This window comes from Meriones unguiculatus, chromosome 5 (assembly GCF_030254825.1).
Source record: "Meriones unguiculatus strain TT.TT164.6M chromosome 5, Bangor_MerUng_6.1, whole genome shotgun sequence".
Taxonomy (NCBI): domain Eukaryota; kingdom Metazoa; phylum Chordata; class Mammalia; order Rodentia; family Muridae; genus Meriones; species Meriones unguiculatus.
In genome coordinates this window covers 111,410,205-111,436,961 of record NC_083353.1, presented here as the reverse complement: position 1 = coordinate 111,436,961, position 26,757 = coordinate 111,410,205, and the positions used below count along the sequence as shown (strand labels likewise).

General features: G+C 51.5%; 1 protein-coding gene across 4 annotated transcripts; it reads left to right on the top strand.

The window, feature by feature from the left end:
* Positions 1-3,493: 3,493 nt before the first annotated feature.
* On the top strand, positions 3,494-22,505 carry Bid (BH3 interacting domain death agonist). 4 transcript variants are annotated; one of them, XM_021632643.2, is made up of 6 exons: positions 3,494-3,618; positions 14,891-14,949; positions 16,124-16,337; positions 19,481-19,620; positions 19,881-20,093; positions 21,548-22,505. In XM_021632643.2, the coding sequence occupies exons 2-6, from the start codon at positions 14,938-14,940 to the stop codon at positions 21,557-21,559; spliced, it is 591 nt and encodes a 196-aa protein (XP_021488318.1). In that variant the 5' UTR covers positions 3,494-3,618; positions 14,891-14,937; the 3' UTR covers positions 21,560-22,505. The 4 variants fall into 4 exon arrangements, with proteins under 4 accessions (XP_021488318.1, XP_021488321.1, XP_021488319.1 ...); XM_021632646.2 differs by lacking the exon at positions 3,494-3,618 and adding an exon at positions 3,666-3,695; XM_021632644.2 differs by lacking the exon at positions 3,494-3,618 and adding an exon at positions 3,757-4,026.
* The last annotated feature ends 4,252 nt before the right edge of the window (positions 22,506-26,757 follow it).

The window sequence follows — 26,757 nt, the reverse complement described above, 5'->3', positions numbered from 1 at the left end:
TTCCACCCTGTATGAGCTCCTGTCCTGACTTCCTCTAATGATGGAAATGTAAACCAAATAAATCTCTTCCTCCCCAGCTTGCTTTTGGTCGTGGTGTTCCATCACAGCAATAGTAAGCCAAACTAGGACAATGTTCCTTCACAACAAGAGAACAGTGACAAGCTGGGCACGGTGGCACATGCCTAGAATCCCAGCACACTGAAAGGCAGAGACAGGTGGAGCTCTGTGAGTTCGAGGCCAGCCTGGTCTACAAAACAGAACAGCCAAGACTACACAGAGAAACCCTGTATCAGGAAGGAAAAAAAAAAAAAAAAAAGAACAGTGACTAAGACTATAGGCTCATAAGTTTGAATACTTGGTCCCCAGTTGGTGGAACTATTTGGGAAGGATTAGGAGGTGTGGCCTTGTTGGAGAAAGTGTGTCACTGAGGGTGGGCTTTGAGGTTTCAAAAGCCCACACCAGGCCGAGTTAGCTTTTCCTCTCTGCAAATAAGGATGCAAGCACTCAGCTACTTTCCAGTGCCATGCTTGCCTGTCTGTTGCCAAGCTCCCTGCCATGATGGTCACGGACTCTAACCCTCTGAAACCATGAGCCGCAAATTAAATGCTTGCTTTCTTTCCTTCTTTTTAGGTTTTTCAGAACAGGGTTTTTCTGTGTAGCCCTGGCTATCCTGGAACTCACTCTGTAGACCAGGCTGGCCTCATACTCAGAGATCCTCCTGCCTCTGCCTTCCAAGTGCTGGGATTAAAGGAGTGTGCCACCACCACCTGGCTAAATACTTGCTTTTATAAGGTGTCTTGGTCACACTGTTTTGTCATGGCAACGGAGAAGTAACTTCGACACAGCCTTCTCTGAGGCACACGCATTTCTAGATGTACATTCATGCTCTGGTTTTGATTACATGACAGACACACACACGACAGTGCTGTCTGGAGATACAACTGCATTTAATGGCACGCTTGTTACGTGCTTGTTACGTGCTTGTTACGGTGCTCTGAGAAAGAGAAACGGCTTTTAGAGTTCTGTACCAGAGGGCAGAGGAGTGTGTGATCCATCATTCAAGGTCTGACAACCAGAAGCCAGGCTTGGTGGCACAAGAAGATCAAAGTTCTAGGCTAGCCTGGGCTGCACAGCAGCCTCCATCTTACCCTCCCCCCCACACGCACACACCGTTGCCCTAAAGAGCAGTGGTCTGAGTGGTACTGAAATTGGAAGTCTTCCTAGTTACGCCTGTTTATGAGAATTTAAGCTTCTCCAAGTAAGGATATGTGTCCGGAGCCTGCAAACAACTTCTGGAATATGACAGGGTCTGTGCGGTGCTAGAAATATTTGGGGACAAAGGGGACTCAGCTTGTGCGAGCCAAGTTCTGCTGGCTGGGTGGAGGGCGTGTGCCACGTGGCACAGAACCGTCGGGCTCTCCCACCCCAGCACACCTCTATTCCTTTATGTCATAGGAAGCATGGAGCTGGGCCCACCAAGGTGACGGCGGTTCTGTGATCTCAAGGATCCAGTGAGAAATGCCCTCTTCACACCAGTCCTCTCTGGTCACACCAGTCACCTCTAGAGAAAAAACATTTATTTTAACCGAGCTGCTTCTGTCCAAAACTGCTGGGGCCTCCCTTCAACACTTCCTAATTTAGAGACGATGTAGGCTGCACATAAAAACTGGGAGTTTCACTTAAAGGTGAGTGGTAAAGGTTGGACTCATTTCCAGTGAGAACTGGTACGTTCCATCTTTCCTTTGTGAAGTTGTGAAATAAATCTCTCTTTTTCGTTTGCTTTGATTGCCAAGCACCTCAGACGTAATCCCAGTTAGAAATATTACTTGCACAGGTCATGATTATGCATACCTTTAATCCCAGAGGCAGAGGCAAAAGGCTCTCTGGGAGTTCGAGACCAGCCTGGTCTACACAGTGAGACCCTTTCTTAATAATAATAATAATAATAAATTCTCGTTATTTTCTACTTTGAAATCTAGATAATTCAGCTTACATTTTGTTTTGTTGTTGCTTTTGAGACAGGGTTTCTCTGTGTAGCCTTGGCTGTCCTGAACTCACTTTGTAGACCAGGCTGGCCTTGTACTCACAGAGATCCGCCTGCCTCTGCCTCCCGAGTGCTGGGATTAAAGGCGGCGTGCACCACCGCCCAGCCAGCTTATGTTTTCAAAATTTAAAACTTTATTTATGAGTGTATTGCCAGCATGTATGTACGTGTACCGCATGTATGCCTGGTCCCCATAGAGGCCATAAGAGGATGTCAGTCCCATGGAACTGGAGAAACAGATGGTCGTGAGTCACCATGTGGGTGCTGGGTACTGAACCCGGGTCCTCAAGAATGACAAGTGCTCTTAACCAATAAGCCACCTCTCCAGCCCCAAGCCTGCAGAGCTAACAGACTGTTCCACTACGTGATTTTAACTGTAACTTTCATTCATCTTATCATTAGCCCCCCCCCCATCCTTTAACAAGAGTTGGAAAATATGAAGAAAATTAAAACCGGACAGATAGGGAGTCGGCTCACTGGTGAAGTGTGGATTCCTAGCACCCAGGTAAGAAGTAGGGTGCTGTGCGTACCTACGACTCCAGCATCTGAGGGGCAGAATGGAAGATGCCTGGAGCTCACCGGCTACCCAGCCTCGGGAAATCAAGGAGCTGCCTGGTCAGGGAGAGATCCGGTTCCAAAAAAAATAAGGTGGACAGTGACGGAGGAAGACACTGACTTCTGGCCTCCACAGTCTCTTGTCTCTCTGTCTCTCTCTCACACACAGGTGTTGACACATACACAAACGAATGTTTACACACTCGCACAAAAGAACATGCCCGTTATGTTAATATAACCATGTGATTTTTTTTTTTTTTTTTTTTTGGTGTGTGGGGGAGGTGCCAGCCTACTTTTTTGGCTCTTCAGGTCCAGTTTCTGGGCTCAGGAACAGCAATTCTCTTGGGCCTATTTACTTCCTCATACTTCCAGAAATTCACTTTCTGGTTTCTCTTTCTCTTTTGCTACTGTCACGTGCCTGTCCTTTGGGGCACTGGCTGGCACTTAGCCATTGCACTCAGGCGTCTCTGGACATGGGAACTAGCTAGCAGTTTGAGATTCTCTGCCAGCCACCTGATTCTTCTCACATTTTCACCCAAGAGAACCCCATCCCCACCCCGCCTCCCCCTTAAGCTTGAGAACAGTTTAAGGGGTGTGAAAAGAGCTGCCTGAGAGAGAAGCATTAGGAATCTCCCAGCATCTCTGATAGGGCCGATTCTTGCAAGGACACTAGCCAGGGTGGACCAACCTGCTACGCAGTGAACCTAGACAAGGCCATTTTTCCTATGACCAGTGTGTGCGGGAGGCTGGGATCAGATGTGACACCCACACTGGCGAGGGCAGGGCGCGCGGGCTCCCACTGCACCTTCCTTCCTGTCCCTCGCAGCAGGGGGTTGAACCCTGGGATCTCCACAGGCTGAGGCCAGCGGGGGGGGCGGAGCATCCGGAGGGCGGAGCTGCAGGGGCGGGGCCAGGCCGACCCCCGGCGGGCACGGGGAAAGAAAGGCGGGGTGCGCGGCGCGCTATTGCCAGTCAGCCAGCCAGCCCTGCCCCAGCCTGTGCGCCGCTGCGTCTGCGTGGTGAGTCCGCCCACCCCCCTCCCGGGCGCGCCCTGGGCCTGCGCTCCCCTCGGGGGCTCGGCCCCGAGCTCACTTGGGTATCCTTTCGATCCCTCGCGGTGGCGGGGCTCTTGCGTCTTGGTGGAGGCGGGGTGGCCGGTGCCACCGCGGGGCTGCGGGCAAGGCACGGGAGGGCCCGGGGCGCGCAACCGCTCGCGGCTCCCATCCGAGCTGGGGTCCTTGGCCGCTTTCGGGGCAGACCTCCGGGCGGACCCGGGGCCCCGCGCGCGGTGAGGGAGCTCCGCCTGCGCTCTGCAGTGGCTACCCACAGAGATGAATTAGGCGCGGCTAGAGCCCACAAACGGGACCCGGGCAGAAGACCCGGAACCCCAACCCGGACCCAGACCTTGGACTCAAGCGAAGGGCACGGTACCTTTCCTACACCACCGAGCCCACAGCTCACACCCATGCCTAAACTGTGGGAAAGTGGCAGCCCAGTACCCGAAATGGTTTGAAAATGTGCAGAGACGGGTTGCTGAAGTTTTTTTAAAAAAAGTTTGTTGAATGGTTGGCCGAATAACCTAGAAGAAACCTACAGCCTTCGGCCACCAAGTGGCTGAGCCCACAAGGATTCACTCATTCATTCATTCATTTATATATTCAGCAAATGAATGTGCACCAGGGCGGGCCAGCGGGGAGCTGTTGCGGGTGGTGAGGGGGGTTGGACTGAAGAACCAGTGTAGGTCCAGCTATGGTTGAATGTGGGCCTGGGCTTCCACAATGGGATTGGCTCTTAGATGAGCAATGAAGAGTAGGCTGAGGACCCAGCAAGTCCACACCCTATCTCCACCTGGCCAGGAGGCTTTGAGTGCTCCCCTGAGCCTAAACCCTGGCGGTTAGCTTTGAGTGTGATCTGTGCCCGGGTTAGGGGTTCTGGGTCCTTCAGAGGGCCCCTTTGTGGGCGGCCACAGTGGAGATTTCCTCAGAAGAGTCTGATCTGGTAGTGAGGCAGAGTTCGGGAGGCTTCAACACTTGAGTGAACGCTAGGAATTGTGTGTACCCTGGCCACACAATTGCTGGCCCTCTTGCCTACAGAAGGCATGGCAGGTGGGTTTGGCTTGACGCGGCTGAGGTCAGCAGGCATTTCGCCCGCTAGGTGAGGTGCTGTCTCCTGGCTGCTGTGGTGTGTGTGGTTGGTTGGGTACAGACTTTCGTGATGGCGGGTGCAGAGAGCTGACCGGATGGGACATTTGTAGTTGCTCTGAAGAGATCTCGGTAGACCCAAGGTGGCCTGGGGGGGGGGGGGGGAGGATGTCTCTGAAGGATGAGTTGATGTGCAGTTACCGAGGGTGCTGGGGGAGGGGATGCTCATAGCTTGAGGTCACCTGGTTCCTCTTATTTGCAAGTAAGAATAGCCTACCCTGGGCCCCATCGTTGCTGGGTGCTTGGACTCCGGAAGGAAGGCTGGATGACACAGCCTTTAAGACCTTTCCAAGGGTGGAACATGCTATTTCTTACCCCTTTTTTCTCTCTAGTGGGAAGCTGAGGGTTTGGGGACCCACCTCTAGGCTGGGCTCAAGGCCAACTGGGATCCAGTGAATCTGGTGGTTCCCAGGATGTGAGCTGGGAACTGCCAGGCCGTAAGAGGCCCCTGCTGTGGGTCTGCGGCTGAATCTCGGGCCACAGCTGTGGCTGTGGAAGGTAGCTCGTGTTTCTTTTCTGGCAACCCTGCCTGGCTGGCCACCCTCAGAGGCCACGTGTCCCTGCCCACAGTCACAGACGTGAAGTAGACAGCTAAACTGAAGCTGCAGGGTGGAGGACGGCGACGATCAAATGCCATCCTGAGCTTTCTGTGCCTGAGAAGCCCACAGAGAGCACTTTGGTTTTCTCTCCATGTCTCCAACACATACTCACGAGTACCTCCTTGCTGGACGGCTGGAGGCTTGTGCCTTTGATCCCAGAACTCCGGAGGCAGAGGAAGGTGGATCTCTGAGTTCGAGCCAGGGCTCTACAGAGCAAACAACAATGAGTACTTTGTGCCTCCTAAGTCCTGGGGCTACAGTGTGTATCACTTATATTAATTAGCTCATTTCCTATCACAGTAATCAGGGACTAGATTAGTACTCCTTTCTTCAGAGAGGTAAGCTGGGTGGAGAGAGGCTAATTAACTTGCCCAGAGCCTCAAAACTAGATTCAAGCCGACACGCTTGTAAATCCCAGCACTCGGCGAGGCAGAGGCAGGTGGATCTCTGTGAGTTTGAGGCCAGCGTGGTCTACAAAGCGAGTCCAGGACAGCCAAGGGTACACAGAGAAACCCTGTCTCAGAAAACAAACAAACAAAATCAGATTTAGAACTCCAGTTCTGACTGTACCCCCTCATTCTCAGCCATGTTCGGTTTCCCAAGGGAGGTTCATCCAGGGAATCTCCATAGACCTCCGGGGTAAGGAACAGAGAGACTGGCCATAGTCTTGTTTGTTTTTTCAGTACTAGGGACAAACCCAGGGCCTGGCGTGTGCAAGACTTACACCCTGCCACACACACACACACACACACACACACACACACACACACACTCCCTTCCTGGGAGCTCCTCTTCCCTTCTAAGCAGCTAGAGGGAAACAGGGCAGCTAGTTCTGCGACTGGGGAGCTGAAGCTTTAGTGCCAGGTACTTTATGGAGGGGTTTCCCCCAAGAACCATCTTGGCAGATGTCCATAGTTGCTCCCTCTCAGTGTTCCTTCCTCTCTTACCCTTCTCTGTCTGCTCTTGTTGGTCCAAACAGGGATCTTTCCGACAAAAGGGTAATAATAGTATCTATGTGAACGAGCTAAAAAGCAATCATTTCTGGAGGTGTTGAGTTCTTAGTTGGCTTTATGGGCGTTTGTCCTCATGGATATGCCGGCCTTCACCAAACAAACAATGCAAAACTAACTGAAATCAAACAAACAGGAAACAAAGGAGGAGTGTTTTGGTGTGTGTGGGTGTGTGCATTTGGGCACACGTGAGTGTATATGTGCGCATGTGTGTGTGCGTTTGTGGGAGCCAGGAGCCAGGTGTTTCCCTGCTGGCTCTAGACCCGCCTGAGAAGAGGCAGTGTGCTTCTGGCATTACACCTGGGAGGGTGTGGGTGGTTCCGGTGGCCCTGCTGGACCAGGCCTGGACTGTATGGAAGCAGGGCAGCCAGATGTAGGCAGGTTGCCCGTCTGTGTCCCGGGACACAACCCAGCTCCCGGGACACAACCCAGCTCCCGGTACAGATGCCTTTTTGCGAAGCTTGGTCAGGGCGGCCGGTGGCCGATGGTGATTGTTTTCCCCACTGTGGTGACCACCTCTCGAGCAGGTCTGCACTGCCTTGGGCTGGTGCTAGCTCCTTCAGGAACAAACCTGTGAGTTTTGTTTTGTTTTGTTTTCTGAAACAGGGTCTCACTTATCCCAGTCTGGTTTTCAACTCACTGTGAAGCTGAGGCTGACTCTCAGCTCTCCTGCTTCCTTCTCCCTGTGTGCTGGGGTTACAGGCGAGTGCCACTGTATAAAGATGCTTCAAACCTCTCCTCAGAGTCAGTGAAGGAATAGGGCTGAAGCCTCGATGGGTGCCTGGCTGATCTTGGGAGTTCCGAGTGCGGGGGAGTATTGGGAGATTCCAGCTTGTCTGATCAAGAGCTCTTGCTGCAGGTCTTTCTCCAAGCCAGCAGTAATGGTCCTCTGTCTCTGATGTATGTTTGGTCTAGTTTTCCTAATTAGTGTATACACACATGCTCTTCCCACTAAGGCTGCAAGTAGAAAAGGCAGTCAGTACGTGTAAGTACACTGCGTTACCTTACACACCTTACGTGTCCTCAGAACACAGCTATCCTTCCGAGGGGGGTGTGTTCCTGAAGGGGACCGAGAGACCATAGCTAGGCAGGGTACCAGCATATCCTGGAACCCACCAAAGCCACCCTGCCCTAGGTGAGGACATAGAAAACCTTTGCCTGGATTTCTGTGGGAACTTTCCGACAAGCTTTTCCTTACCGGTCTTGGAAAGGTGGATCGGGACTGGGCGATTCCATCTTGAAGGGACCCCGGGAGCCCGTCACACCTCAGGAGCCTGTCACACCTCAGGAGCCCATCACCCCTCAGCCTGGCATGTTGCCATCTTCTCTAGACCACAGACCCGTCTTCCTTTGAGTCCCAGGCGAGGCGAGGCAAATTTCTGGCCAAGGCATGGTCTTGTTTTTCCTTGAGTATCTTCTAGATACCCGGGAGACCAAGCCCCAGAGCCCTCACTGGGCTTACTGTGTGAGCATTCCCTCCGGGAGCATTTCTCATTAGGGAAGGTGCTGTGCTGGCTTCCTACCTGCTGTCTGCCCGTCTCTCTGATGTAAGCCATTGTCCCTTTAATCAATGAGGAAAGGTCGCTTTCTTCTCGGGTGTGAGAGACAGGAAGCTGCTCTTACCCAATGCAGGCCCACTGCCAAGCTCTGGCCCCAGAGCATGGGGCAAACAGTCCAGTCATCCTTCATTGTATTCTCTGCGGGGCTAGGTGCTACCCTCCCACCCCCGCCACCCCCCCCACCCCGTCCCTCTATGACTAAGCTCAAAAACAAAACAACAACAACAAAAGAGTAAAGCCTTGGGGGTAGGGTGGAAGGGGGCAAAGGCATGCAAGCATTGCAGAGTGGCCTCTGAGACATCTGTCCGTCCCTGCTGGCTCGCCCTTCAGACATCTGACCCTCTTTCTGCTAGGCATCTTGCCCCACCCAATGCTTAGATCCTTCAGAAGCCCGGGTCCTGGGCAGGGAGGGGAAGCAGGGGACTCTATCTGAAAGGCCTCAAACATGCAAGATGGCCATCTTCTGAGGGCCTAGTGAAGCCACAGCAGTACACAGGCCCCTCTCTTGTATCACCATTCAGCTATATTTACTTTTTTTTTTCTTCCAGTGCTAGTAGTTAAATGCAGAAACTTTTGCCCGCCTAAGTCATTGCTGTTCTGCTGAGCTTAAAACCGTTGTATTGCTGGTGTGGCGGCTCACGTCCGTCACGGTAGCACTTGGGAGGCCAAGGCGGGAGGATGGGAAGAGTTTCAAAGCAAGCCCGGACTACGTAGTAAGGACGTGTCTCCAAAAGCCCAAAGATGGCGCTGAAGATATAGCACAGCTGGCAGCACTTGGGCAGGGGAGGCAGGAGGATTAGAAAGTTAGGATCGTTCTTCCCTGCCTATCAAGTTCCAGGCCAACCCGAGGCCCATGCCTGTGCCCTACTAACTGAGCTGTGTCCCCAGTCCGTGGATATGGGTGTTTTGCTTTGCACCACTTTCATACCTGGTGCCCAGGGAAGCCAGAAGAGGGTGTTGAACCCCCGGAATTGGGGTTTCGGGTGATTGTGAGCTGCTGTGTGGGTTCTGGGAAGTGAACCGGGGTCCGATGGAAGAGTAGCTAGTGCCCTGAAGAGCTGAGCCATTTCTCCGGTCCATATTCTTTTTTATTAAGTGTATTTGTTCATTTTGTTACAGGACACACCACAGCATGCATGTGGAGATCAGGTGACAACTTGCTTTAGTCAGTTGTGAGTCCTAAGGATTAAATTCAGGTCATCAGGCTTGGCACGAACACCATTAGCTGCCGAGTCATCTCATTGGCCACTTACATATTCTTGGTTCCTGTCCCTTGTCAAATATTTTGCAAAAATTTTCTCCCTAGGCTGGCTTTGGACTCGCTCTGCAGATCAGGCTGTCCTCAAACTTGGAGCAATCCTCCTGCTTTAGCTTCCTGGGTTTTGAGCTTACAGACATGGAGCACCATGAATGCTTTGTTTTATCTTCTCATAAAAGTTTTCAATTTTGAAAACTGATTTATATGATTTTTTTCCTTTTGTTACTTGGGCCCCTGAGCTATGTCTAAAATGTTGTCTAATACAAGGTAATTGAGACTTCCTCCCGTGTTTTCTTTTAACATTTTTTTATTTTAGGGCTGGAGAGGTGGCTCAGAGGTTAAGAGCACACTTCCAGAGGTCCTGAGTTCAATCCCCAGCAACCACATGGTGGGTCACAATGGTCTACAGTTCTGGTGCCCTCTCTCGGTGTGCAGGCGTACATGCAGCCACAACATTGTACACATAATAAATAAATACATCTTTTAGATAGTTCTTTTATTTTAAAAATTATGTGTGTGGGTGTTTTGAGTGCCTGTCTGTGCACTGTGTCTGTGTGTGGTGGCCCCAGAGGCCATAAAAGGGCATTGGATCCCCTGAGACTGGGGTTACAGTTGTCAGCCACCATGTGGGTACTGAGAATGAAACCCAGGTCCTCCGGAAGAGCAGCTAGTACTCTTAGTTGCTGAGCCATCTATCTCTCCAGTCCCCGAGTTCTCTTTAAAGTGTGACATCTGTTTTTGTTTTTGTTTTTGTTTTTTTTTTTAATGTATTCAGTCGGGGCATGATGGCGCACACCTTTAATCCCAGCACTTTCGGGGAGGCAGAGGCAGGCGGATCTCTGAGAGTTTGAGGCTAGCTTGGTCTACAAAGTGAGTTCCAGGTCAGCCAGGGCTACATACAGTGAAACTCTTACCTTGAAAACAAAACAAACAACAACAACAACAAAAGAAATTGTATTTCGAAGCTAGGCAAGGTAGTGCCGTGCCTTCAATCCCAGCACTCAGAAGGTGGCTCTCTGTTGGAGGCAGGCCTCGTCTACATGGTAAGTAGACAGCCAGATCTACATAGTGAGACCCTGTCTAAAAAAAAAAAAAAAAATCTGTTATTTGTGCTGGAGAGATGATGATTAAATGGTTAAGAACACTGGCTGCTCTTCCAGAGGACTCGGCTGTGATTCCTGACATCTACATGGGGCCTCACCACCCTCCATAACTCCAGTTTCAGAGGATCTGACACCCTGTTCCGGCCTCTGTGAGCAGCAGACACACATGTAGCACACAGAGGTACATAGAGGCAAAATTAAAATACACACAATATATACATAATATACACAAAATTAAAATAATTTGTTTTCACTTAATGAACCTTTCTGTATAGTGTCAGGTTACCTCCTGGGGCCTCGAGCCCCCTGAATCTCTCCAGCTCTCGTGCTGACTTGGCTTTCACCAGGACAGACTGCTTAGAGAGTGTGCCATGGTGCCCAGGTCGCTCGGTGAGTTCCAAGCCTGGCTGCACACTGGAATCTACTGGGAAGCCCTATGAACATACTGATCTGACATGACCTCACACAAGCAGCACCCAAGGGATCCACTAAAAATAGTTCACAAGGAAAACCAGGTGGAATCCAAAATAAATTAAATTAAATGATGGTTACGGTGCCAAGAAATAGAAAACACTAAGACCTGGGCCTGTAGCTCCAGAGCAGAACATACGTCCCCCAAGAGCCTGAGATCAATCCCAGTGCTGTTTAAAAAAAATCAATATAATTGTCAGGCCTGCACATTAACTGAAAACCGCAAAACGTGTTGAGAGGAAAAAAAGGAAAGGGTTGGAGCACATCATGCTGTCAGACTACAGTCCTTCCCACACGATCTGCAGATTCAATGCGATGTCTATTTAAAACAAAACAAAACAACAAAACTCCAGCAGTTCCTAAATTCATAAGGGGACGCAGAGGACATTTTTAAAAACAGCCGATCGTGAAAAGGAACCGAGTGGGCAGACTTGCGCTTCCTGATTTCAAAACTGACTAGAACTCTATAGAGAGTCATGACAGTGTGGGCGTGGTCAAGGAGAAGCAGAGCAGCAAACAACCCCAAGATAATCCAGAGATGGTTCGTCAGCCACTGACTACGGGGTCACAGGGAAAGAACAGGGGTTTAGCCAAAGACACTGGGACAACCAAGCATCCGCTATCAAAGGCGTGAAACTCTGCACCTCTGCCAGATGTCACACAAAAGACTCTCAAAATGGACGCTAGGAGGGCTGCAGCGATGGCTCACCAGTTAAGGATACTGGCTGCTCTTCCAGAGGGTCTGGGTTCAAGCCCCAGCTCATACGGTGGCTGACAGCTGCCTGTGGCTCCAGTTCAAGAGACCTGATTCCTTCTCCACAGACACCAGGCACCCATGTGATACAGACATACGCATAGGGAAAATACTCAAACACAGAAAAATAAATAAATTTGAAAAAAAAAAAATTAGATGCCAAGGCTCTTTCCTATCAGACATACAGTGGCCATGGATATACTGTCCAGGCTGAAGAAGATGGGAAAAACTCGGGTTGCCATGGCAGCATCAGCAAACACATGACACAAGGCATTGCCAGGATACACATCAGGGCATCACCAGAGGGTCTACTTCCGCAGACAAAGCCGAGTCACTCTGATAGAGTTGTTAAGGGTCACCTCCGAGGAACTGAGCCTACCGTCAGGGAGCAGACACGGCCAAAAGATGCCACAAATGAGAGTGCAGATGCTCCCGTCATGAGGTCTTGATACCGTAACCATCATTTACTTTAATTTATTTTGGATTCCACCTGGTTTTCCTTGTGAACTAGTTTTAGTGGATCCCTTGGGTGCTGCTTGTGTAAGGTCACGTCAGATCAGTATGTTCATAGGGCTTCCCAGTAGATTCCAGTGTGCAGCCAGGCTTGGAACTCACCGAGCGAGCTGGGCACCATGGCACCTGCCTGTCTTCCTGGTGCCAGTACCTGGGAGGTAGCGTCAAGAGTAGAGCTTGCCGGCCAGCGTGCCAGTCACCCCTGCCCTGCCCTGCATTTGGATTTTGTCTTAGTCCGTGACTGCTACGTGATCAATGAACTGGTCTTATTGGTGGCACATCAAAGACTTAGCTTTATGGTCTAAACATTTATTTGTCTTTATGAATGGATGATGCGTCTGTTCTCTGTTGAGAGATAGCATCTGGTTCCTGGGCTGTTTCTCTGGGCCCTTAGTCTCTTGAGCTCAGTTGGATCCAGTTTTGTGTCCAGCGGGAAGAACAGCGTCTGTTATCTGGACCTGTGAGTTTAGGTCTGTGTGTGTGTGTGTGTGTGTGTGTGTGTGTGTGTGTGCTGTTGTTTACTTTAGATTTTGTTGTTGTTGTTTTGTTTTTGGTAAACAAGCTAGAACCATATGGCAAGAAGGAACCTCAGCCAAGAAAATGCCTCCATCAGATTGGCGTGTAGGGAAGCCTGTGGGCTTTTTCTTGTTTGATGATTGATGTGGGAGGGCTTAGCTTGCTGGGGTCATGCCAGGCCTGGGCCGGTGGCCCTGAGCAGTATAAGAAAGCAGGCTGAGCAAACCCCAAGGAACAAGTCAGTGAGCAGCACTCCTCCGCGGCCTCTGCATCAGCTCCTAACTCCACGTTCCTATCTTAAGTTCCTGGCTTGACTTTCCTCAGTGATGGGGTGTGACCTGATAGAGGTAGGCTGAAATGCGTACTTTTGTCCCAGTTGTTTTGGTCGTGTGGTTTGATTACATTAGAAAGGAAACTAAGACACACCCTCCCACCCCACCCCCACCGTAACCCAGGGCCTTGTGTGCCTTCTAGGTAGCCTTGCTTTATATTTATTTAGAGATAAGGTCTCATTAAGTAGCTAGGCCAGTCTTGAATTTGTGACCCTCCTGCCTCAGCCTCTTGAGTAGCTGGGATTATAGTCTATGCCGCCTAAATTGAAGCTGATGCAGGAGATCCCTGGGTCTGTAATTGAGAAGGGCCTTTGCCTCTTGTGTAAGTGTGAAAAGTTGCTTTAGTTGCTGGGTCTAGGCTGTGCAGGGGCTTTCACTAGCGATAACTGGACATGTTATTCATACAAAGCAAACGTTCTTAGGAGTTTTTAAATTGTGCTTCTACATTTGGAAGATGAATGAAAAAACTGGAATCACTAGGTGTTTTAGATTGGGGGGTTGTTCCTCTTAAAACAAAACAAGAAGTCCCAAAACCCTCTCCACAGGAACAGCCCGATCGCAGTGACCCTGGAGAGCAGAGGAGCTTTTGCTGCCATGTGTGGCTTCATGGTGCTCTCGACTTTGTAGGTTGGTGGGGGTGCAAAGCTCACTGCTTATGAAACCGCCAGGGCTCGTGTTATTAATGGATAACCAAGTCTGCTCTCAAGGCCACGCTATCCTGCTTCAGTCCTGTGTCCTGCCGCCTCGTGCTTCTGGCAACACTTGATGTTCATTGTTTTCCAAAGTTAGACTCTACGTTTAGGAAAAGTTTAACCTTCTCTATTTGCTTACTTATATTTTGCAATGCTGCGGGTATTTTGGAATACTCGGGGCTTTGTTCATGTTAGCAAGTGTTCTACCATCAGGCTCTGCTCCCAGGCCTTTCAGGCTCTTCATACCTGAAGCTTTGCCTGGGTAACCCTGGGAAATCTTAGATTTGGCGATTTATATTGCAGAAAGAAAAAAGAAGATAGGGCTGGAGAGATGGGTGCTGGAAACAGAACCCAGATCCTAGGATAGCCAGAGCACTTAGCCACTGGGCCATCTCTCCAGCTCCTATGGGGGGGGGGGGGGTGTTACATGAGTGTGTATTGTCCACAAAGGCCAGAAGAGGACATCAGATCCTCTGGAGCTGGAGTCACAGATGGTTGTGAACCACCTGACATGGTTCTTCTATTTCCCATCCTCTCTGCATGCGGGTCTTTGACTCTGGAATAATTTTATTCATTTATCTGTCTCTTTGGAGATACGGCATCATGTAGCCCAGCCTGGCTTCCAGCTCAGGGTAGCAGAGGATGACCTTGAACTTCTGATCCTCTGTGGTTACGGGCATGTGGCATCACTTCACGTAACTTACCTAGGGCTCTGTGCTCATCTTAGACTTAGCGGCTTTGGTCCAGTCAGTGTTTGAGTGTTCGGTGGGTCAGAAAGTGTGAGTGACAGGTACACTGTCCCAGCCAAGCTGTCTTCTGGCTCGAAATGACCCTCCAAACTATAGTTTCTTCCCATTAAGCCAAATGCACACCGTCTGCTCACTGTCTGCTCAGCCTCATTGTGTGGGCAGGAAGACGAAATGTGTTGGTGGTTTGGGAGGGCTGCGACCCTGTAATGTAGAGGCGCTGCAATCCTGCAGGTGGACGTGACTCACTAACCAGTCAGGCTGGTTGGCCTGATCCGTGTTACTGAGCGTGAGTGGCCTGGGGGTGCCCAGTTCACACCAGCTGAAGCTACAAAGAGGAAAATTGCAGGCTTGACTCCCTGGTCGCTGCCCTGGTTCTCTGTGTGTGTGGCCTGGGGGCGGGGGTAGAAACCCAGGCTGAGAGCCGGGGGTGGTGGGTGAATATGACCCTGCAGATGTGGGAGCGTCCTGAGGGGCCCCCACAGGGGTACTGCTTCAGGGAACAGCTGCCTACACCATCTGTATGTCCTCTTCCAGGTTGTTCCCTGGTCTCTGTGAGCCGGCAGTGGTGGCCAGCGTGTGCCATGGACTCTGAGGTGAGGTTCTGCATCTTTTCATTTTGCTCTTCCTGGATGCCCCTGTCACATAACTCCTCATGTGACAGGGGTGTAGACATGCACCTCAAATGTCCAACAGAATTGGGGCTTGGTCTGGAACAGGAGGATGGAACGGCATGGCTGTCGGCCTGGTAGGCGTGGCAAAGACAGCGCAGAAGAAGCTCTCTGTGTTGACAGAGAAGATCCAGGAGGCTCCCACTTGCCCCAGTCAGGGGCTGAGCTTGGTGTGGGGAGTAGTGGTTTCTGAGCCTCCCAATGTCTTCCCTTCCAGTCAGCCACAGTCTGCAAGTCATCTCCTGCTGTCCTGCAGGGCCTCTGGAGAGCCGTCCTCCTTCCCAGAGCAAGGGTCTTCCCTTTCTTTTTGCCCTCGGGGCAGGGAAGCCGAGGCACAGAAATTAGGTAGCTTTGCCCACTGCGCACAGGTTTAGACCACAGCGAAGCGTTGACATTGACGTTTTCTCTTACATCTTGGCATTTGACAACACTCCCCCCCCCCTGCCCCACCCCTGCCTCGATCAGAGCTGCTGTCTAATTGTAGGGATTTCTGGCTTTCTGAATTTTTTTTAATTCCGGATTTTTATGGCAAGATAACATAAAGTTAGCATTGATTACAAGTGTTAAGCGCACAGTTGAGGGACGTGATGTGACGCAGGTTTCCCTGCTAAGTTTTTTTGTACCGCAGGGCCTTGGGGGCGCAGGGAGTGATGTCTGAGTGCTCCTCCCCAGTGCAGAGCCGAGAGGCCCGCGAGCAGGACCCTTCCTTCACCCCCGACTGTGCACACGTCCCCATGAAGTGGAACAGAGTTTCTTGAGCATCCTTTGTCAGCTCACGAAGGGAATGATGGGAAAGCAGAGCAGCTTGCTGCTAGGAACGGGGCCGTCAGGCTCAGCCCCATCCGTAAACATGGCTGGAGCTGCAGCGATGGCGTTTGCCTGGTTCCCCTGATAAAGCATACAGATCTCACCCTCGGAGCCGCCTCCCCAGTGGGTGTCTTTGGGGATGCTTCTGTGGAAGGTGGCTAGATCGCCTCCTTGGTGGCTATAGTTAGAGAGGGCGTTGTGGACCACCTTTCCGCCCATAGGCCTTCTCACTCGGCCTTGTGGATCCCCAGTTATTAACTGTGCCCTGTTTCTGATTCCCTTTTCATCTTAGGTCAGCAACGGCTCAGGCCTGGAGGCTGAGCACATCACAAACCTACTGGTGTTCGGCTTTCTCCAAAGCTCTGGCCATAATTTCCACCAAGAGCTGGAGAAACTGGGTCACGAACTGCCCATACCAGTTTACCCAGAAGCAGACCTTGAGGACGAGCTGCAGACAGATGGCAACCGGCCTAGCCGCGCCTTCTACCATGGAAGAATAGAACCAGGTAGGCCCCGGCCTCACCCACCTCACCCCGAACCGAGGCTTTACCGTCCCCCAAAGGCTACAAGAGGCTCTGGGGCTCATTCTCTAACTCTACATTGTCAGGTTCTTATTATATGTACATGTCACATGACTCTTGTGATCTGTGCTTGATGGCCCCAGTCTTGTCTAACCCGTTATCCCCCTGTTTGAGGACTAATTAGGAAGTTCTTCCTGCTGGTGCATCCTGAGTTCTCTTCCGGTCTGGACCTGAGTCTCCTCTCTGGACCAGTATTAAAGTGTGTTTTTACCATATATCCCAAGCAGTTATAATATAGTCGAAGGTTAGAAACTGGTGAGATCTTATAAACCAGAGGTGCCACCATTCAGCTTGTGGAATTTCAAAGAGTTTGGGAGTTTCAGAAAGCCATTCACATCTTGGAGGTCTGAGACATTTGCTAGTCTGCTCCCGGCCCCACAGCACCTGTGTAGGCCCACGGACCTCCCAGTCCAGTGAAAACTCCTGCCTTTCTAGTCATTTTTACATCCTGTATGAAACTTTTAACATATGAGACTCGCTTATTACCTTAACTGATAAGCAGAGAGCTGAAGATAAGGAAACTGAGGCACGGCAGGGTGAAATGACTACTCAGATGGAACAGCCCCTGCTCCGGGAGCAGGGCTTGGCTGCCTTAACCCGTGCAGTCACCTCCTGCACTCTTGTCACCTCCGGCCACACCCAGCCTTCGCTCTGCCCTGCCCTGAGCCCTGGGCTGTCTTCCCAGCCTCTGTTCTCATGCCATGTCTGCAGCAGGAGGCTTCCTGAAGGCTGGGATGTCAGGTGCTCTGAGCACGTTGGCATTGTGTGAGTTCTTTAGGCCTGGGGCTCTGCTCCAGCGTGTTCCTGGGCTGGAGACTACTGGATGATTTTTTTTTTAAGTGTGTCTGTCTGTCTGTCTGTCTGTCTGTCTGGATATGGGGGTATGCACATGGAACCCAGGTAGTCAGACTTGGCAGCAAGCGCCTCCGAGCCTTCTCGCCTCCATGACTTTTTGATCCTGGTTGGAATCACTGCCCTGTTAGCCCCCGCCAGGACCTCCAAGCCTTAGTCTGAGGCTTCCCAACCTTGCAGGCTGGAGATGGAGGCCGCTTCTAAAACCCTGGGTTTGTCACTTACAAGCAAGTAAGCAAGCAAGGTGATCTGGTACCCCGCTGCCCTGATCCTAGCCATAGAGGCTGCACTGCCCTCTAGTGCAGTGAGGGAGACAAGCAACTGGTTTAGCCTTTTTTTTTTTTTTCCTCCTAGCTAATTAAATTTTTTGTGACAGAGTCTCACTGTTACCCTGACTAGCCTGAAACTAGGACTGCCTCTGCCAAGTGGGGTTCATTTTTTTTTTAATGCCCTTAAGTGTTGTCTTGAATAGGCTGGTGTGTGACAGGTGTTTTTCACGGGCCGGGTTTTGCCACAGACTCCTCAAATCCCACCTGAGTCATCTGCCCTGGAGGAAGGCCTGGCTGTGTGCAAGCGCAAGCCTGTCTCACCCTGTGCTTTCCCTGCTGCTTTCTGGGTCGGTCCACCCATGCCTTTAAAGCCCGGCTTACCTCGGGGTGTCAGGGAGGGTGACTGGGGGCTGACATCGATCCCGCCAAGGCTCTGTGGAGGACTGGCTGTATGTTATCTGGTCGGACTTGACGTGGGGAAAGTAGAGGCTGTAGCAAGTGAGCGAGCAGCCATGTTTGCCTGGAACACTTGAAGAGCAGTGGGATTAAATCACAGGGAACCAGAAGCTGGGGAGAGACACGTGAGTAGAAGTGAGCTGAGCGATGGCAAGGCCTTGAGAGCAGTGCGGTGGTTCTCTGACACGCTGAGTGAAGGGTCTGGGGTGCAGCCGAGTGCTGGGGCGATTGCCCCACTTGGGTGAGGCTGAGTTGCTCCCCCAGGAAACCAGCGTTGGCAGGAGAGCGCAGGACAGAAGGCGCCCGCTCCCCCTCACACCCAGCGTTGAGTACCCTGGGCCCCTCTCCACTTCCTTAAAGTGAGTGCCCTCAGGACTCTGCTCACTGTAGCCTCTTCCTGCTTCCAAGATACAGAACCTGCTTTGTGAGGTCCTATTCCATAGCTGACCGAGGGAGGGAGGGAGGGAGGGAGGGAGGGAGGGAGGGAGGGAGGGAGGGAGGGAGGGAGGGAGGGAGGGAGCAAAGCTCTGTCAGGACAAATAGGAAGCCACAGGGAAGTTACAAACAAAAGCGACGTTTATTGAGTATTTTCTAGTAACTGTGTACAAGTCTGTTATTTCATTCACTCATTCATATCATTCACCCAGTTACCGGGCACCAAGTATATGCCAGTCATGCCTTGTTCTTAAGGGTTGGCTATCTAACAATAAACCAAAAGATTTTAAAAATTGGTTTTTCAGGGCCTGGAGAGATGGCTCATGATTAAGAGCACTTGTAGCTCTTGCAAAGGACCCAGGTTCAGTCCCCTTATGGCATGGTGGCCCACAACCCTTGTGACTCTAATTCCAGGAATCTGGTGCCCTCTTCTGACCTCCACGGATACCAGGGTCCAAAACTTACACGCAGGCAAAACACTCACGCGCATAAAACACAGCAGTCTGAACAGAATTACAGTTTTTCAGGACCTTACATTCAAGCGGCTGGGCCGGACCAGAGAAACAGACGTAAGTGCCAAAAAGAGAAAGCAAAAGAGCAGACTGGGACAGAGACGACCCAGCCGGAGAGGTGTGGGCAGCGGCCGGAAGCTGCGGAGGGACAGTGTGAGAGGAGACAGGGCACGGCAGTCCTGGTAGACAAGGTGTGGGTACACAGTAGCCCTGGGCGCCAACAGAGAGAGAGGGCAGGAAGAACAGCCAGCTCCTCCGCCGCCCTGTGAGGAGGTGAAGGAGGCCTGGGGTCCGGGAGGGCACACAGAGCAGGGACGCGGTTGCTGCTGACTGCGCAGCTGCTTCCCTAGTGCCAGGCTGGACCCAGGTTCCCCTCAGCGACGCTGCGCCTCTGGGAAAGGCCTGCGTCTCCGGCCGGCATCTGCCCCTCGGGCTTCCCCTGGACCCGGGGGCCATGGCTGGTCCCCTCTCGGGCATGTGGCATGAAGCCATTTGGCCGGGACCGTTGCTGAGTCTTGTTTGTATTTGCTGCCTCAACGTGCAGATTCTGAAAGTCAGGAAGAACTCATCCAGAACCTTGCCAGACATCTCGCCCAAGTAGGCGATGAGATGGACCAGCGCATCCGGCCCACGCTGGTGAGACAGCTGGCCTCGCAGTTCATGACCGGCGACCTGTCGGAGGAAGTACGTGACTCCAGCCTGGGAGCTCCCCTTCTCGGGCACTGGGGAAGTGGGGGGACCTCTTCCTTTGTTGACACAGAGTCTCTTCCAGGAAGTAAGCCTGTCCGTGACTGCCCACCAGTATAGTCTCCCCAAAGAATTTAGTTGGCTGAGACTTAGGATCCCTTAGGTCAGAGTAAAGAGCTTGTTGGGGGGGAACCTCCGCTCTGAAAGGCTTCTCCCTCCTTCTGCCGGGTTCAGTCTCTGTCTTCTTTAATGTGCAGGACAGAAGGAACTACCTGGCCCAAGCCCTCGATGAGGTGAAGACGGCCTACCCTAAAGACATGGAGAGCGACAAGGCCATGCTGATAATGACCATGCTGCTGGCCAAAAAAGTGGCCAGTCACATGCCGTCCTTGCTCCGTGATGTCTTTCGCACGACAGTGAACTTTATTAACCAGAACCTGTTCACCTATGTGAGGAACTTGGTTAGAAATGTAAGGACCGGTGATACCAGCCTCCCCCTACCCCTGGCTTCTCATGGGGCCCTGTGGTCCCTGCCCGCTTGCTTGCCCTACCCTAACCCAGCAGAGCTTCAGCCTGAGCCCCCCCCCCCGCCCCCCGTTTTGACCAACTGCAGACTGTTTAGAGGAGATCCCACTCTGCAGGTGGGATCCCAGGATGGGGAGACTTGGAGCATGAGCGAAGAGCTCCCTTGGGCTCTGTGTGTGTGTGTGTGTGTGTGTGTGTGTGTGTGTGTTGTGTGCACATGGAAGCCAGAGGTCATTATCAGGTGCTGCCTTTGAGCTTGCGCTGTCTTTTTGAGGCGGGGTCTCAGTGAAGCTGGCGCTTGCCGTTTAGGCTAAACTAGCTGGCCATCAAGCTCTGGGTTGCCACTTGCCTCCCTTCCTCGCCAGCACTGGGGTTACAGTTGTTTTGTGTATATGGGTGCTCTACCTGAGTGTGTGCCTGATGCCCACAGAGGCCAGAAGAGGGTGTTAGATCCTCCGGGACTAGAATTAAAGAATTACAAGTGCTTGTGAGCTGCAACATGGGTGCTGGGGATCTGAGCTCAACTTTTCATGCCTGCCTAGCAACTCAGTGAGCCATTTCCACAGCCCCACGCATAAGTAATCAAAAAGCTTCTACACTTTCCTATGTTTATGTGGGGAGGTCAGGGGACAGCTTTAGGGTAGGGTTCTCTCCTTCCACCGTGTGGGTCCTGAGGATTGAACTCAGGTCATTAGGCTTGGCAATATACGTCTTTGCCCACGGAGCCATGTCACTGGCCCATAATTTAAATTCTCTATAAAAGCGTGTGCTTCCCAAGGATGACAGAGATAAACCAATAGGAGTAATAAACAAATTCGGTGAAAAGGGAATCTCCAGGAATCTGAGAATACGTCCTCTGCTAAGGTAGCCCTGAGTTTTTATTTTGGCGGTGCTGTGAATTAACTCCAGGGCAGTGCGCATGCTCACAAAATGCTTACACCGAGCTAAACCCAAGGCCAGTCTTCCCAGACTGCTCAAAAAGGGCCACGTTCCCCAAAAGTGTCCTGCTCTGGTTCCACATCCCCAAGTGGAAGCTAGATGGATATGACGGATATAGATAATCTGCAATCATATTTGTGGATGTTTGGAATTTTAGAACCTGCCAGAAACATTACCCAGGATTTCCTTTGTTGGGAGGAGTTGTTTATGGGGGAAGGCGGAATCTACACTCTGTCCCAAGATAGCAGTGGAACACAAGGTAATCCTCCTGCCTCTGCATCCTGAGTGCTGGGTCTGCAGGCACGCAGTCCCACACCTGGATTAGCGGTGCTGGGGCTTGAGCCCAGGTCTCTGAGAGCTAGGCACGCGCTGTTTGCTGAGCCACAGCCAGCGCCCGGCGCTTGTGTTCTGAAGCACTGAGCCCTAGAATGAGATTGACTCTGTGCTGCTCCTTCCTTAGGAGATGGACTGACGGTGCCCACAGACTCTTGACTGGCTGAAATCTGATATGGCAAGAACAGTGAAGCTGCCTCCAAAGAAGGAACCGTGGCCATATAAGCAGGTGTTGGAGTGAAGACAGGCCCCAGACAGCAGCTGTGTCTCCTTATTTCAGGACGGTGTTCTAACCTGAGCATTCACGGAACATTTCTGCATTGAGCTAGTCGAATGAAGATGTCAGCTGTCTCTCGAGGGGTTATGACAGCTCATGCATCCACACATGTACCTCTATCTTATCGGCTGTACAGGTTCCCACTTGGAAATTAAACTTAAAAGCAGGCTGTAAGGCAGAGAAACTTATTTGTAATGTGAAGTTCATGAGAAGCCTGCTCTGGTCTTCAGCAGTCTTCACCATGGAGGTGGGCTTCTGTTTAAGGAGGACAGTGGTAGGAGAGGCACCCAGCCTAAGGGAGGGCCATCATCGTGCTCAGAAGGCCACAGCCTGCCCTTTTATAAAAGCTGAATGGTAAAGAGGTTTGAGACTGGGATTCTGTTCTCAAGCCATGGGAAGCACCGACCACCCAACCACAGGAGTTTGGCTGTTGCAGGGGTGGCAAAGTTGCCATCTTCTCCCCTCCGGCTAACATCACAGAAGACTTAGTGCGTGTATCAAAGCCAAACATTCCCTTGGCAAAGGTCTCCCTGTGTGTCCTCAAACGCTGGGTGTTTCTCCGGCTTAGCCTTCCTAAAGCTGGGATTGCAGGCCTGAGCCACCGCAGCCTGCAGGCGCTCCAATCTTGAACTCATCCCAGCTGTGATGCTTGGGGGTATCCTGGAAAGTGGTGGATTTTTCTTTAGTTACATAATCCTTGTGGGGACATAATTGTTCAGAGAAAATTTTTCGTTCTGTTCTAAAACTATGTGATTGTTTTAAATGGTAGAAATTTGTTTCTTCAAAATAAAAGGTTCTTCTCTAAAAAGGTGGTTGGCATAGCTATGTCTTCAAATGATCTCGTATGTCAGAAGGTCAAATCATGCCAGCATATACGCACAGCTGTTTGGGGTCGCCGTTGCTAAGCCTGGCTTTATTCCAGTGTCTTCACTGGCTATGCTGTCTGGGAACTGAGATGTGCTTTTGAATGCCAGGATCAACGCATTCAGAACTGAGGGGCAAACCAGGAATGCATGTCCTTAAACGAATACAAAACGGTATCTGAAATAATCCCCCCCTAAGAATAGTAAAGAAAAAAGATGAGTCACCAATTATCATAAAATCCCATTTTATTGTCAACTCCGGGGTGTTCCCCCCCCCAAGACGCTGCTTCTAACTGAAAGCACAGTTTGTAGACTTGAATTTTGTCACTTCCCAATAAAGAACAGATTGGGCACAAAGTAGACAACAAGATGGGAAAGGGGGCCAGAACAGTTCGCAGTAATAAACCAAGCAAATCACAAAGACAGTCAGAGTTGACAGGACATGGGGGAAATGAGTGCTGTGTGAGTTAAATGGTAATTTTCTATGCTTATGTTAATTAAAAAAAAAGATGATATGATCTTGTGTATTCAAGGCTGGCCGTTAGCTCTGAGACAAGTGTGGCCTTGGACATTGTCTTCCTGCTTTCACTTGAGCGCTGGAATTACAGGTACGTATTCATGTCGAGTTTACGCAGGGCCAGGATCGAACCCAGGACTTCACGAACCCCGGGCAAACATTAACCACTATACCTGCCTTTGCTGTTAATAGTTACCATTGCAGTATTGGTGGGGGACAGGATACTAGAACCACTAACCAGCTGAGCTTAATCAAAGAGTGAGGAGAAAGAGGCACTTTTAATCTGAAGGAAGACACAGATTATAAGAGCAGGGAAAATGGGTGTGGGGGGGTCCTTTTCCTTCAGTGCTGGCCAACACATGGCCCATGTCCACAGGACCAGACAGACCCCATTCGACCTCGCTAAGGGAAGACACACCTCACCTTCCTGGGGGAGGCGCCCACAAACCCGTCACCTCCACGCATAAAGGCACCTTCCCCCAAGTGTCGGGACACATGAGTGGGAAGAGGAGTGAGCTTCACGTGTTGTCCTGACTCCCACACACACCATGGCGCATACACACACACACACACACACACACACGTGTTTGCTGAAGGACGCCCGGGGAGCAGCGTCTCCCGCGATGCAAAGAACAGCACCGCGGCAGCAGGGTTGACAGGGGAATCTCACGAGCGTCCCTGAGACAGTTCTGCCCTGAGTCACGCTGAAGCAGTTGAGGGGGCTGGGGCCTCGTGTAAACCTGAGCGTGGGAAGGGTCCTAACTGGCGGATGGGGGACATGGCAGGCCGAGTTGGGGTCCTGAGGAGGGCTGTCTGAAGACAAGGTGCTCATCTCTAGCCAGCGTCCAGTCCTCCGAGCAGCTCTCTTTAAAGCTTAGGTAGCTGGGAGGCCGCGGTGGCCATTCTGATGGATGCTCTGTGGCGGGACCGCTCTGGGACCCACTCTCAGACGAGGAAGATGGACGGCTACCTGGCCGACCCTGAGTCTGAGTGCCAAGAGTCCGACAGTACCTCTAGGTGTCTGCAAGGCTGCGCATAGGCCACCTTGGGAGGGGGAGGACCAGAGGGAGCAAAAACTACACAGAAAGGGAAGGAGATGTGTCAGGAGGCTGCCCTCCCGTTACAGTGCATGCTGGGTCAGGTAGCAAGGAGGTGACACATTAACCAAGAACCCCGAGGCCCTCACCCCGGGGCTGAGGGGACAGCACTGCAGCAGGAAGCTGTTGAGTATATGCTCCTGAGTTTTCTGTATTCAAGGAGCCGGGTACCCCTAGACTAGCCTGCGGTGCCCTTCCAACAGAGGCCAGCCGAGCCCGGGCTGACCCAGTCTGTGGTGTGCACCCGAGTACCGGCACTGCCTACGGGAGCTGCCGAAACCGGTAGGGTCATAGGTGAAGTGCTGGCCCTGCACAGAGGGCTTTCACTCCCTGCCTTGCCTCTGAGAAGCTAGACAACTCGGCAGACCGGTCCTAGGCGGGCTCCTACCCAGTCACCGGGGAAGTCGAGATACAGGCGGCTCCTGGGCTGTGGAGGAGCTGTGAGGTGGGGAAGCCCGCTAGCCTCCGGCATGAGTTAAGTGCCCAACCAAGATCAGCAGAAGGGGCAGTGACCCGCACAGAGCTCTTAGGAGGGTGGCATCTCACACTGCTAAGAGGTCAGGGTGTGTGTGTGTGTGTGTGTGTGTGACACAGGCCAAGGCGGCCCATACTAGTGAGCAGAGTTCACGTACAACTCACGAAGGCCTACAACAGAGAAAGGAGAAGAGGCCCTTGTTTTCTTAGCTAAAGAGTGTAGTTTCCACAAAGCTCTTAAAAGGTCACATGCCCACGTCTCGCCTTTAGAGCAGAAGGGCAGGCACCACGTCCTCTGAGGGCTTAGCGAAGAGGCTGACAGGCAACGGCTGCTGTGGTTCAGAGTGCCAGGCTGGAGGACCTTCACTCTCCTGGGACAGACGATACCTGAAGGGGCTGAAACACGGGCAGGAGGGACCAGAGAAGCCTGGGCTGAGGTATACATGAACCAGGACAAACAAGCACGTCTGTCTACACCAGCGGTCCTCACCCTTCCTCACGCTGCGACCTTTTAACACAGTTCCTCATGCCGCGCTGTCCTCAACCACAAACTTGTTTCTGTTGCTACTTCCTAACTGTAAATGTGCTACTGTTGTGAGTTGTAACGTAAATATGTGATATTCAGGATATCTGCTATGTAACCCATGTGAAAGGGTCACTCAGCCCCGGTCACGATGACTCCCAGGCTGAGAACCTCCGATCTAGACCACTTTCCTAGGAGGCAGTGACGATCATTCAGGTCCCTCCTGCTAAGGCACTCTGGACTCAGACTTGTCACTTCAGCAGGAAGCTGGCATTCTTTCTTCAGTTCGGATGTTTGTCAGGAAAGCCTTGCTGGCTTTTAGGCAAGTGAGCATCCATCATTTTACCGAATGGAACAGTTGATTCTCTGAAGAGTTGGGGCATAGGAGGGACTGAAGCACTTGCAAGCATGCCGTGAGTTCCCAGCCCAGAGCACACACACAGGTGACAATCTGTCTGCACAAGTGTTTGACTTCGCTCTACTTCGCAAAGAACAGAGGGTGCCACTGTGACTCAGTTCTGACGCCACGTGTTCCCTAATCAAGTTCAATGTGTTCTGAATCTTCAGTCAGGGGGCAAAGACAGCCTCCTATTATCAGTCCCTCGGGAGAACAAAGATTTGAGAACTAGTTTTATGTGACAGCAAGACCGGGTGTGGTGGCACATGCCTCTGATCTCAGGCTTGAGGCTGGACTACAAGAGCAGCCTAGGCTACATAGGAAGACTGTCTTTTGTTTGAGTAACAGCTGCAGTGACAGAACTACCCTTGTGATGGCTACTCCACCTCACTGCCAAGCAGAGGGCAGTGAAGTAAGGAAAGAATAGGGATAAGAATCTATGTGGGCAGACCCCATGGAAAATTACCTATTTACCATCACTGAGAAAAATATACTTGGGCAAATTCGGTTAGTGTTCATGGGGCAGTTAAAAAACAAAAACAAAAACAAAACAAAACAAAACAAAAACCCAGCTCAGATTCACACTCTGCCCTGCCCTGATGGAGAACATGGATATTAATATCCTGAAATGAAGGCCACATCTTACCAACTCCCGCCTGAACTTGGCTGTCAGTGTTTAAGTGGGTCATGCCAACGGGGGCTGAGAATCCAAAGTGTCAACACCAGAAGAAAACTCTTGGAAAACAAAAGTCAAAGTGAGCCACCGGCCTCTGCAGCAGACTCTAGAGGGAGGCCCGCCACCTGTGAGGACTGCCCGCGGCACCTCCGGCCACACCACAGCCCTGACAGCATCACTCCTTCACGGGACACAAACAAGAGGACAACACAGTGCGACCCACCCACAGCACACACAAACACACTAAAATCTTTCTTTTGTTTTTAGAGGCAGGGTTTCTCTGTGTAGCCCTGGCTGTCCTGGAACTCACTCTGTAGACCAGGCTGGCCTGAACTCACAGATCCACCTGCCTCTGCCTCCCTGAGAACCTGTATTAAGGGCATGCACCACCACCAGCTGGCCTAAAATCTCTTCCTAATCAACTCTTTGGAGTACTTCTTTAGGGAAGGGTTCTTTAAAAAATAATTTTAAAAGATCAAGCACATTCAAAACATCAGCTCTTGATGACGAGAG

Excerpts from the sequence above, each read along its gene's own strand:
- Bid (XM_060384103.1), top strand. Across the intron at positions 14,950-16,123 it reads CGTGTGCCATGGACTCTGAG|GTCAGCAACGGCTCAGGCCT; the intron begins GTGAGGTTCTGC and ends TTTTCATCTTAG. Across the intron at positions 19,621-19,880 it reads CCGGCGACCTGTCGGAGGAA|GACAGAAGGAACTACCTGGC; the intron begins GTACGTGACTCC and ends TTTAATGTGCAG.